Source organism: Drosophila takahashii, chromosome X, assembly GCF_030179915.1.
Source record: "Drosophila takahashii strain IR98-3 E-12201 chromosome X, DtakHiC1v2, whole genome shotgun sequence".
In the NCBI taxonomy this organism is placed as follows: Eukaryota; Metazoa; Arthropoda; class Insecta; order Diptera; family Drosophilidae; genus Drosophila; species Drosophila takahashii.
The window spans coordinates 24,133,405-24,145,948 of record NC_091683.1 but is presented as its reverse complement, the minus strand read 5'-3'; the positions used below and the strand labels follow the sequence as shown (position 1 = coordinate 24,145,948).

The 12,544-nt window shown below is 36.7% G+C and overlaps 1 protein-coding gene across 1 annotated transcript; it reads left to right on the top strand.

Moving 5' to 3' along the window:
- Positions 1–935: 935 nt before the first annotated feature.
- On the top strand, positions 936–11,305 carry org-1 (optomotor-blind-related-gene-1). The gene is made up of 7 exons (XM_017160729.3): positions 936–1,717; positions 5,455–5,852; positions 6,162–6,394; positions 6,732–6,888; positions 7,136–7,297; positions 8,517–8,584; positions 9,822–11,305. The coding sequence occupies exons 1-7, from the start codon at positions 1,558–1,560 to the stop codon at positions 10,738–10,740; spliced, it is 2,097 nt and encodes a 698-aa protein (XP_017016218.2). The 5' UTR covers positions 936–1,557; the 3' UTR covers positions 10,741–11,305.
- The last annotated feature ends 1,239 nt before the right edge of the window (positions 11,306–12,544 follow it).

Genomic DNA, 12,544 nt, shown 5'->3' with positions numbered 1-12,544 from the left:
CAAATTTATTTAGGTAAAATGCATTAATTTTAAGGCCCACGATGACCTAAAATATTAGGCTATACGGGACCTAAATAGTAGGGCAAATATACCAAAAATTTAAATTTTTAGGCAGTACATGACCTAAAAAGGAACTTTTAGTCCATTTAAAATGTTTTAGGCTATGCATGACCTAAAATGTTGTCCATCATTTTTCTGGGTGCAGCGACATGTTTGAACAACATTCTAAAAAAATCGCATTCAAGTATTCCATCAGAATTCGCTAATTTCTGGTGTTGTATGAACTTCCCCGAAATCCACTTCTATTTTTGTCCCGAGCGAATACGGCAGTTTTTTACCGATATCTTAAAAACTAAAAGTGGTACAAAATCAAGATTTTTACCAAAAATAGAGCTTGGGAAGAGTGAAAAGAAAAGCCCATAATTAAAATTAAAATCCATTGTTTTACAATTTTGTTTCAACTTTAAAAGTGTGCAAATGTCCCGAGCGACATTTTGGAAGTGCCCATATCCTGTCTTACTTTCTATGAACTATTTCTTGTACATAACCTACAATGGAAATATCGATAATAAAGCCCCTAAGGGTCCGATCATGAGATCTATCCAAACTGTAGCCTCACTGTAGGCCACATCTGGTAAATGCCTTTCTCGCACCCTACGCCCAGTTCTGCCCGGCATATTCCCTGGATGTGTCCTACGATACTGTAAGATCTCAGAGGAGACAACATATGTCGACCCGATCCGCGGAGGAGGAGGCGGCTCGGCCATTGGTGGATCGATCGGTTCGGGGACCGAGTCTAAATTTGGATGCGGCTGGCGGCGATTGGCGGACGGAGATATGGGGAGATGATACGATGATATGTTCTCGAGATCTCTTCAAGAGGCTGTGCTGTGGTGCCCCGAAACGATCGAAAAGAAACGGCAGCTCTCATTCGGCGGACCAGCGCTTTACGGAACGGATGTGTGCGTGATCAGAGATCTCGGATAAGATCAGATCAGATCAGATCAGAAAAGTGCGGCGGACGCGATATATACGGATAATCAGTTCGCACTTGGCCGGAAGAAGGTGGCAATTGAGACAACTCAACGCTTTCTGATTCTGCCAGGCGAAATAGAAAGAAAACAAATAAAAGAAGTTCAAGTCAATCAATCAGCCAAATTCGAAATACGAAAAAGAGGAAATTTTCGCCAGTCAACGCGATCGGGCCATAAAAACATTCGAGCCAAGAAAAAAGGAATTACATTTTTTTTTCGATCTCGATTCTGATTGACAACTGCGAAAGGTTGCGGTGATTTTTCACACCCATTCGTTCGGCGATAGAACTGTTTTTATTTCACCATTTTTTTTTTGCGGTGCACATTGAGTGAGTGAGTGAGTGAGATGCAATAATCAAATTTGACAACTGCGCGAAAAACGTTTGAGATCAAAACAGCGCGCAGCGAAAACAAATCAAATCGGAATAAATGGGCCAAGAATTTAGTGCGATTTCCTTTTTTTTACTGTGAGCCCCCAGAAGATATACACAAACCAAATATATATACATAAATCCCATTCGCGATGACGCACTTGATGGGTCCCACGGAGTGTGCCAGCGCCATGATGACCACCTCGATGCAGTTCCTGGACACCAGCCTCCCGGATTACAACTGCTACGCCAACGACTACTGGACCTCGCCCTACATGACCGGCGGCCTCAGTCCCATGAAGCAGATCGAAGGTGAGTCGGGGACAAGTGAGTCCTTCAGCTAAAGGGGATTTTTCGGCAAGTTGGGAAATCTCTGAGACTTTTCCAAAATTATTAGGATTTCCCAATGCCCATCTATTTAAAATAATAAAATAGAGATTTATATCTTTTTGATTGCACTACAAAACATAATTCAATTCAAACTACTGTTTTAATATTGCATTTTATTTTGTATTCACTTATGTTTGATATTTGTTAGTTCTAATTCAATTACACAAGACTATATATGGGAAAAAAATTGTTAGATTCGTAGTTGAAGTAATATTTTAGTAATTCAAAATTGCACTTCCTTACTTTAATATTTTGATTATACAAGTTCAAATTTGTTAGTTTTATGATGTTCAAGTTTGCACCTTTAATATATGGAGTAGAATTTAAATACAAATCAATGGATAATAGAGGTATAAGTCCAACAAAATCAACCCGAGGTCCCTGCTCTTTTCCTAAAGAATCTAACGAGAGTTTTTGTAAAAATGTTTACTTTTTAGACCATTTACCATTGTATCAAAACAAAACGACACCAACGATTTTTGGCGCATTCAATCCAAAAACCTTATCGAGTTTTCTTTTGCGTTGTAAAATATAAACTAAAAGAGTCCCTTATAAGAGAAATCAAGTCCTTCCAAGCTTTGACCCATATATATACTGAAATATTTCTCTCTGTTCCGTTGAAAATTACTTTTTCAAAGTCTCATCGAACCACACGTTTTACTAACCAAACATTTATGTCTGCTCAAAATAATCAAGACATTTGAATCAAGTAAGGATCCTGTCCTGATCATAACGTCTTTAAAACAGACCTCAAAACCCTTCTTTGTATAGAACTTCTGTTGTTTCCGAACTTGTTTCTCCAAAACCTTTATGTATTTTGCTTTTCTCATGTTGAGTTTTTAAAGTAACAATAAAAAAAACTAAAATAACATATTTTTATTAATTTTTTACGATTTTTTTGTTGCTAATATTTTATGGTATAAAAATGCTATAATGGTCATGACTTTTTATATTAATTCACTAAATTGTGTCGAAATATAAATATAAGTGTAAAATGCCTACAAAATAATTCTAAAAAATTATACTATTGACTAAATACCAATTTCGTACCAATTGTTTTGAATTCAAGTGACCCAAAAAACCGAAAGAAAATCCATTTCCGATACAGTAATTAGCAAAATACACGGACCATGGCAGCGTCGGCAGAAATAACAAGAAGTCAGAAAGCCAGAAAGTCAGAAAATCAGAGAACCAGAAAACCCGAGCAATTAGCTCCGAATTCCCGGATCCCAGATTCCCGATTCTCAATACTCGACTCTCGTTTTTCAAGTGGCATTTTTTCCGTTTTTGTTGTTGTTTGATGTTGTACGAGATGGTGTGACAGAAAAACGATTTGTTGTGCCAAACGTTAATTGATTTTAGAATTCATTCGTGCAGCGGAAAAAAATGCCGAAAACGAAAAACGAAAAAAAAACGTAGCGTCTCATTAAGCGATAAAAAGGCGACCTGTCATGGGTCATTGGCAATTCCCGCGACTCCGCAACTCCGCGATTTCGAGATTTCGAGACGGTGACAATTAATTGCAGAAAATCCGCTCGAAAGGCATCCCCCATAAGAAGGGATCCTAAATTTAGAGCAACTTTAGGGCAACTCAATCAGCAGCCGCTGCTCTGACGCCTTTTTATAATTGGACATGTTGTCCCATTTGCCCGTAACTCGAAATTACATATTACATTGCAGATGTGGATAGTTGGCGGAGGAGGTAGTATATCAAGTTGTAATACCAGGGAAATCTTTAATCGGGACTCTGCGCCTGCGTGGCGTCTCCGTGTTGTTCCCCGATTTCCACTTTAAATCGCATAAATCACATTAAATATGAAATTAGCAAATCCCAGCCTCTATATATAAACCCATTCACTTGGCATACAATATTTACTTATATTTGTATGCGGAACGTGTTTGATTTATAGCCGCATATTTTCCGCCCATTTGTCAGGGATCCGGAAAAGTAGGTTAAATTAAGATCTTTATTTTATTTATTTGACTGCATTTGCCGTTCGGCACTCAAATGAGTTAACTATAATTCTCGTTTAGGGTAATATTTTATTTAATATCTTTTAAACTTTAAAGAATGTTCGAAAGGGGAAACAGAAATATTAAACATTAAGGCTAGAAAAAATAGTAAAATTTTGATGTTTTTAAATATATTAAATTTAGTATATGTTTTAATTTTGGTTATAGGTAATTTAAAATTACCCCTTGCCTCTTAAGAGAATAATTAAATATTTTGTATTTACACAATTTTTGTAACGTTTTAGTTCGTAAAATCTGTTATCTTCGGTTCTCGTTTCGCTATTACTTAATAATAATTGTTTAGAGCCCTGAAGGTAAAACGTAATAAACATTTTTAGGACCTTGAAAAATACAAAATTCAAAGGTTTTAAATTCCAGTGTTCTGAAAATGTACCCTTTTTAAGTAGGTACTTGAAATATTTCTTGCTTAAAATTATACTTAAATAGAAATGTAATGTATTGTATTATTTTAATTTCTTTATCCGAGTTTTTTATCCATTTAATTTTTCAATTCATATCCAAAAATGTTGTGAATTATTCATTATGAAGAACCTTCCTCCTTATTTCAGTATTTCTTATGTTCCTGTAATCTTTTAAGGATAACCTCCCACTGCATATTTACACTCACATGCTAAATATTCAACTAATAACACTGTGCAGCATTTTTAGTGCTTTTTAAATTTACCTCGATGGATGCTATATTTTTGGATTCGTTACGAATTCCCAAGTTAAACTGCGTTTTCCAAAAAGTTCCCCGACGCAAGGATTCTTAGCAAAAGGACCTCAAAGTTCAAAAAATGCTGAAATTGGCCAACTTTGCGGAGCTCTCAGAGGCAAATGGATGCATGGTTTGATTCGATGTTAAAGTTTTTTAAAAGATACACCATTTATCTTTTAAACCCCATACTTAAAATATTTTTAAGATTTTTTTTAAGGCAGAAACAAATTCTAGAAAACATAGTCAAAAAACATAAAAGTATACAGCTTCGGTCAAAATGGTAGTAGTGTTGCCGCCCTGTGTATTTAAAAGTTTGTTGTTGTAATTGATCTTTTCCTGGTAATATTGTATTGATTATAATTTTACTATTAGACTATTTGGATAAGAAAAAATTACAACATCAAACTTTTAAAAACACAAGGCGGCAACACTGCTACTATTTTGACCGCAGCTGTATGTTTTTCAGTTTTTTGACTATGTTTTTTGGAATTTATTTCTGCCTTAAATAAAATCCTAAAATTATTTTATGTATGGGGTTTGAAAGATAAAGGGTGTATCTTTTAAAAAACTTTAACTTCGAACCAAACCATGCATCCATTTGCCTCTGAGAGCTCCGCAAAGTTGGTCAATTTCAGCATTTTTCGAACTTTGAGGTCCTTTTGCTAAGAATCCTTGCGTCGGAGAACTCTTTGGAAAACGCAGTTTAACTTGGGAATTCGTAACGAATCCAAAAATATAGCATTCATCGAGGTTAATTTTTGATGCTGCATAGTGTAATTATTGTATATAAGTTTTATCAATCTTTTAAGAAATTGCAAGTATACAGATTTTTGCTTCCTTTATTTTTATTATTTTTACTAGACTTCTAGTTAAGTTCCTGTTAATTTTACACGCCAAACTTAAACCAGATGTGAACCCGTAATTTCAGCCTGCATCCAGACAGCTGGCAAGGATCGCAGTTCGTACAAGCCGCTGGAGCAGATCGATGCCAAGTTGGCGGACATCGAGACGCACAGTACAGGTAGCACTGGCACCGCGAACAGCAGCAGCAGCAGCCTCTCTAGCGGCAATCCCATCTCCAATTCCAATGCGAATGCCAGTTGCCAGGAGCAGTCCTCGTCCCTCCTTCAAAGCGATTATCCCGGCGGCAACAGTGAAGCCTCGACGGCAGCAACCTCCTCCGATGGCACGACGGCAGCAGGATCGACGGCAGCGGGAGGAGGAAGTGCATCGACGGGATCCAAGAAGCTCAAGGGACAACACAAAAAAGACAACAGCATTGGGGACAATAATACAGGGAAAGCCAGCAGCAATATTAGCAAAGGGGTAAGTGGAGTTTTGATATGATATAAGATATATCAGATCAGATAATAGTATTATTATTTGAGTATAAAAAATGTTATCACTTCACTTTAACATAATTTTATTGAATTATTCTAGGGTGTATGATAGGTCCCTTTCTAAAATATGTTATTATTACCTATTATTTAATTTCTTAAGTTAATATCGGAATATTTAATTATTACTTGAACGTTAAAACTGCTATCACTTTAAACTAATTTTCTTCAACTTTTCGAAGGTAGATTATATATTTTTGAGGCTTTTATAATATATATATATTTTTTTGTAATCCAGGACTCGGAGCCAGTGCATCCATCGCTCGCCCAGGCTATCGTGGTGCTGGAGACGAAGGCGCTGTGGGATCAGTTCCACGCCCAGGGCACCGAGATGATCATCACCAAGACGGGCCGTCGGATGTTTCCCACCTTTCAGGTGAGGATCGGCGGACTTGATCCGCACGCTACCTACATCTGCATGATGGATTTCGTGCCCATGGATGACAAGCGGTATCGCTACGCGTTCCATAAGTGAGTAAATTCTTGGAACAACTTAGTAAATTAAATTTTTCTATGAATAATATTTCAGAAATTATTATTTAAAAAATATTCGAATGTTTTACCTAAACTAATACCTCAGTTATGGGTAGTCTGCAAAATTATTATCAAAACTTATATGACAACGGTTTATTTACTTTTTATAATGCCAAAAACTAAATATTTAACAAATATCACAAAAGGTTCAAAAAATTAAAAAAAAAATATTTTTACTACCTTTTTGTTTACCCGGAAATATATATTCCTGGGTATATTTATAGTTTTTTTTTATTTAAAATTTTTATTATAAATATCTTTTGTGCCTCTCTAGTTCCTGCTGGGTGGTGGCTGGCAAGGCGGATCCCATCTCCCCGCCCAGGATTCACGTGCATCCCGACTCACCTGCCGCCGGTTCCAATTGGATGAAACAGATCGTGTCCTTTGACAAGCTAAAGCTCACAAACAATCAACTCGACGAAAATGGCCATGTAAGTCCTTGAAGACATCTAAATTGTTTAGTTTTCTGTTAGTATTTTTTAAATATTTATTCATTCACAATTTCTTTATTATTCATTTCATTTGATCATGATTAATGCTTAGATTTTTCTCACTTTTTTGCCAAACTATTTGTTTATTTTCTTTTCTACTGCTGTTTGTTTGCCTTTGCCATGTTTTCAGAGTCATAAATTGGCCTAACGCCTTGTTTTCTTGGTTTCTTTTTCTATTCATCAACAGATCATTCTGAACTCAATGCATCGCTATCAGCCCCGATTCCATTTGGTGTACTTGCCACCGAAGAACGCGTCCTTAGATGAGAACGAGCACTCCAGCCACTTCCGCACTTTTATCTTTCCAGAGACGAGCTTTACGGCCGTAACTGCCTACCAGAATCAGCGGGTGAGTACGGGGATTAATATATTATTTTTATGCAATTTTTATTTCAGTTTTATTATTTAATATTAATGATAAAATATTGTTAAGATTTAAATATTTCTTTAAAATATTTTCCTCCTCACTAATTGCCCAATGCAATTCCCCTACGCATTTTCACCCTCCTGATTTTCCCTTGGCATTCCAAAACAAGAGGCCGCGACCATTTTGTGCCATTTCGGCCTTATTGTTTATGTTTCTCCCATAATTTATAACAAACAGCGGCCAAAAGCTCGGAGCCCGGTGCCGCGACCCCATCCATTGCGAGGCAAAACAGCAGCACAAATATATTTGATTATATGTAACAAAAACGTATGCCTATTTGGGGAATTTAAGCATCGAACTAGAAGATACTCTTATTAATGAATTTCTTTATTTTTAATTTAATAACAATTTTTGGGACATCTTAGTTGTTTTTTCTTTTTAATTTTTGGTCATGAAATAATATTCATTTATTGATTTTTATAGAAATTTTATGAAATAACATTTATTATTATATAATCATTATAAAAATCTAAAAATAATTATAAATAATAATAATTTTATAGTTCCCTTTAAAATATGCGATAAACAAGTTCAATGGAATTAACTGTTTCAAGAAGAATGTCTCATTAAAGGTGGTAAATCAGGTGCGCAATGTGATATGGTATACAAAAATAAATATTACACTAGGACAAATACAAAATAAATTTCCAGTAATGTATTTTTTTTTGCAAAATTGACAACCCGAACACCGAGGGAACTCAGAACTCAGCATTTAGAACTCAGAACCCCCTATATCTTATCGCACGTTCTCAAGTTGGATGACGAACCGAGGCAATGCGAGGTGTTTTTCGGTGCGGTTCTCATATTTGTCTCGGGTATAATTCATAATTCTGGCAAGTGGAACGGGGAGTTTCGGGGCCCGGGGCTGGGGGTTCGGGTACATTGGCTATAAATACGGCCTAGACATGCTCGGAAAGTATTTAAATTATTTATGCGCTCAATGTGGGTGTTAACACTTTTTCCACCCGCCCTCAAATTTATTGCAAATCATTTTCCCTGTCTCTCCGCTGGCAGTGGAATGCCGATTGTAAACATTTTTCTCTAATTTGTTGTCTATTTAATTTATTTGTTTTGCTTTTCGGCATTTTTCCCAGTCCAGTTTTCCAGTCCAATAAAAATATTTTTTAATCTCTTTTTGCAGGTGACACAGCTTAAGATCTCCAGCAATCCATTCGCCAAAGGCTTTCGGGATGATGGCACCAATGATGTGTAAGTGGAAACCATATATAGTCAATATCTTTTGACAGGTTCTTAGTTTTGATTACGAAACAAATTGCTCAACATTTCGTTGTGTGAAATATTTAGAAAATATTTTTTTCTCTATGAAAATGAAATCAATTTGCACACATATTTTTGTGCAAATTTTAATGTTAAATCATTTGTCAGAGAAAATGTGCCAAAAAGAATTTTACGTCAAGAAAATTCCCGTTGTCTATGATTGTGAAACGAGATCCAAAAACATGTGTTTTAGTGCGTTCTATATTTTCGCAAGCAGCAATTAAATATATATATTAAAAGCAATAAAAATATATATTGTTTTGTAATTTCGAATTATACATTTTTAAAAATATTTCTTATAAATCATATTTACTTTTCTTATAAAAAGTGGCTAGAATTATGAGTGATTTAAAAATTGACCCACTTTTTTATGATACCATTCCTAAGACCTCAGCTGCTATCCAAAACTTGTAGAAGCACCCTTTCCCTTTCACAAACAAAATTGAAAACTTCAAGACCCGAAGTCCAAGTGGAACTAGACATTCGGTCGACGGGCAGCGACATTCCCGGAAAATATCTGGAAATCTTGAAAATCCGAAATGCCGAAACAATAACTCAAAAACAAAAGAACTTCAGAATGTAGAACAGAAGCCGAAGATGTCGAGCTGGAATGGGACTACCGATGATGATGCTGATGGGACGGCTGACAGATGTGCCGGCGGCATAAACAATTTTCGGGGGCTTTTCATATTTGTCGAACTGCCGGCCCCGACTTCGTAGCATAGTGTAAACAAATGAGCGCTGCGCGATTTTCAATCTTTTGTTTACGACTATGAGTTAGAGTTGTTTATTACAGGGAATACTTCAAATAATTCGAAGTTTTTTGTTACAAACTTTCAAGCATTTGCTCGGGGCTTTTCGTTCTAGCTCTCTATACAATTTTTAAACACAAATATTTATAATATTTTCCGAAACATACTTTTTCACTTAATTGTTATAATAGGCTTTCGAAAGTTTAGGGTTCGAAAAGTTCGAAATTTGTTGAAACTTTTCTAATCATTTTTAAAAATGTTAACATAAATATTTTGAAGAAATATTCTTGCAAAAATACATTTCTAAATACATATTTTAACAAATATTTTTAGTCAATTTTGTTGTAGACTTCTTTTGAAGTTTAAGTTAATTTTTACTAATATTCTTTTCAAATATATTTTGTTTGCTTTTCCAGAACCTCTGGCGGTGGCAGCAGCATGTCCTCCATGAGCCACGAAAGTCAGGCTCGCATGAAGCAACAGCAGCAGCAGCAACAACAGCAACTGCAACAGCAGCAGCAGCAGCAACAACAGCAGCAACTCAAGGAGCGATCGGCGGCAACAAGCAACTTCAGCCTGAGTTGCACCGAGTTGTCCGTTGTGGAGCAGCAGCAACAGCAGCAGGCGGGAGTCCTGCAACTGCCGGCCACGCCCTCCAGCAGCTCCACCTCCGGCAACTCGCCCGATCTGCTGGGCTACCAAATGGAGCTCCAACAGCAGCAGCAACAGCAACACCAGCAGCAGCAGCAACAGCAACCGCACCAGCAGCAACATCTCCACCAGCAGCAACATCAGGCCAACCAGCAGCAGTCGCTGCTCCAGCAGAGCCAAAATCAGACCCAATACGGAAGCTATCACCATGCCTATCAGCCGCATCAGCCGCAGCCCCATCCCCTCACCCCGCACTCCACCAGCTCCGCATCTCCGCCGGCAATTGCAGCGGGATCGACGGCAACGGGTGCAACAGCAACATCCGCCGGCGGAGCGGGAGCAACATCAGCCGTTGGCACGGGCGCAACTCAGGTGATGACCGCTGCCAATATTTACTCGAGCATCGGTCAACCCTACGCCCAGGAACAGAGCAACTTTGGGGCCATCTACCATCATAATGCGGCTGCCGCTGCCGCCGCCCACTATCACCATGGCCACGCCCATGCCCACGGCCACGCCCACAGCCACGGGCCGTATGCCAGCGCCTACGACAAGCTGAAGGTGTCGCGCCACGCGGCCGCCGCCGCCTACGGCATGGGGGCCACCTATCCAAGTTTCTACGGTTCGGCGGCCCACCACCAGATGATGCGACCCAACAGCTACATAGACCTGGTGCCGCGCTAGGAAAGATCGCTGGGGATTGCAGTCCTGAGCAGAGACCATTTCGGTTTAAATAGGCTAAGAAATAACCTTAAACTTGCCTGTAAAAATTATTTAATATCCTATCGCTAAGATTACTTCATCAATATCTAAAAGCACAAAGTATTCCTGCCAAAGCTAGATATATCTGAAGCCAAAAAGTAGTTCTTAAATCAAGAAACCATCAGTTATGAATATTACAAAAAATAAATATTACAAAAAGGCTAGGAAATTATTTCAAATCAAAAATATAGGTCCAATAACTAGCACACTAAAAATGTAAAAACAAATATTCTTGAAATATATAATTATAAATATATATATAATAAAAAAACAAATCCAAAATTAATGTCCAGATATAAATATCTTAATTGTTTAAATTAAAATATAACACAAACATTTACATACAAAATATTCTACAATATATTCCTATATTAAAAAAAAAAAATTATTTTACCATACAATAACATCCAATATTTGTACTACAAAATCAGTGAACTCGAAATAATATAAGGAAAAATGTTTTGAATAAATACTCTTGATTTTAGAACTACCTTTTTGGTCTGCGCAGGATTCAAGTATTAGCAGCCAGAAAACCAAAAGCAACAAGTATTACAAGTATTTCTAAAAAAATTACCAAAATAAATATTGTTTTTTTTCGTAATGTAGTTCTTAATTGTATCGATTTGTGAGAAGAAAAAAAAACAGATAGATGCACATAAAACATGTTTCATGTAATTCGTAGTGTAATTTTAATATACATTTTTTTTGCTTAACATTTTAGTTACTTTGTTTTTTCTATGTAAATACAAGCACATATATCGCTATATATAAAAACTGAAACAGTTTCAAGTAATAAAAACAAGAAATTTAAAAAACAAAACTCAAAACCAAAAACATAAATTAACAAAAAAAGTCGGAATTTTATTTCAAAATGGACGAAGTCAATTGGGAAATGGAAATGCCACTGGGAAATCGATTTTCCATTTACCATTTTGTTTATGCTATATAGCACTTTATCTCTATCTCCCTTGAACGAACGTTTTTTGTTAAGAGAGCGTCCCGTCTCTTTCTAAACAAAATGTGCCGTTGTTTTAATTGAGATAAACCAACGAAAGAGCAGCGAGGAAAAACGGCTGGAAAATGGGTTGGAAATTGGGGAAATGTGTAGAGAGGAGAGAATGCAGAGTAGGAATTGTGGAAAGGGAGGAGTTGTTAATCCAAAAAAAATATATATAGAAGATTTTAATCATATATGTATGTGAAGAGATTGATCGATGATCTATGTTTATCTTATATACCTACTCCGCAATATTTAATTTTAAAGCCATTTTGATTAAAATAATCATTACAAGTGCTAGCAAGATTAGAAAACCACTTTAATAGAATACAAATAAATGTATTAACATTATTTATACTATTATTTACAGGGCAAGAAAAAAAAAACATAGATTAACTTGGGAAAAATCATGAAAAGTGTATAAAACTAAAGGATAAGAAGAAGATAGTCAAATATGGGCACGAAAATGGTGATTACAAAATTGGAGAGAGTTTATGGCGTACAGTTTCAGGAAGAAGGAGGAGGAGAAGGAGTAGTGCTAGACGATCGGGGTCCAAGAAAGGGGATAGAAAGATCGACAAAGGAAGCCATAAAATCGTATCTTCCATTTTCCTCTTCTTTGATTTCCCAGCGACTTTTCTTTGTTATCATTGCGCGTCCATCGACCCTCAAAATGAGTTTTCCACTCTCTGATAAGTTTTCCCCTCGACGATTGACAAGGCGAACGGA

Excerpts from the sequence above, each read along its gene's own strand:
- org-1 (XM_017160729.3), top strand. The coding sequence starts at position 1,558 with ATGACGCACTTGATGGGTCCCACGGAGTGTGCCAGCGCCATGATGACC. Across the intron at positions 5,853-6,161 it reads GCAGCAATATTAGCAAAGGG|GACTCGGAGCCAGTGCATCC; the intron begins GTAAGTGGAGTT and ends TTTGTAATCCAG. Across the intron at positions 6,889-7,135 it reads AACTCGACGAAAATGGCCAT|ATCATTCTGAACTCAATGCA; the intron begins GTAAGTCCTTGA and ends ATTCATCAACAG.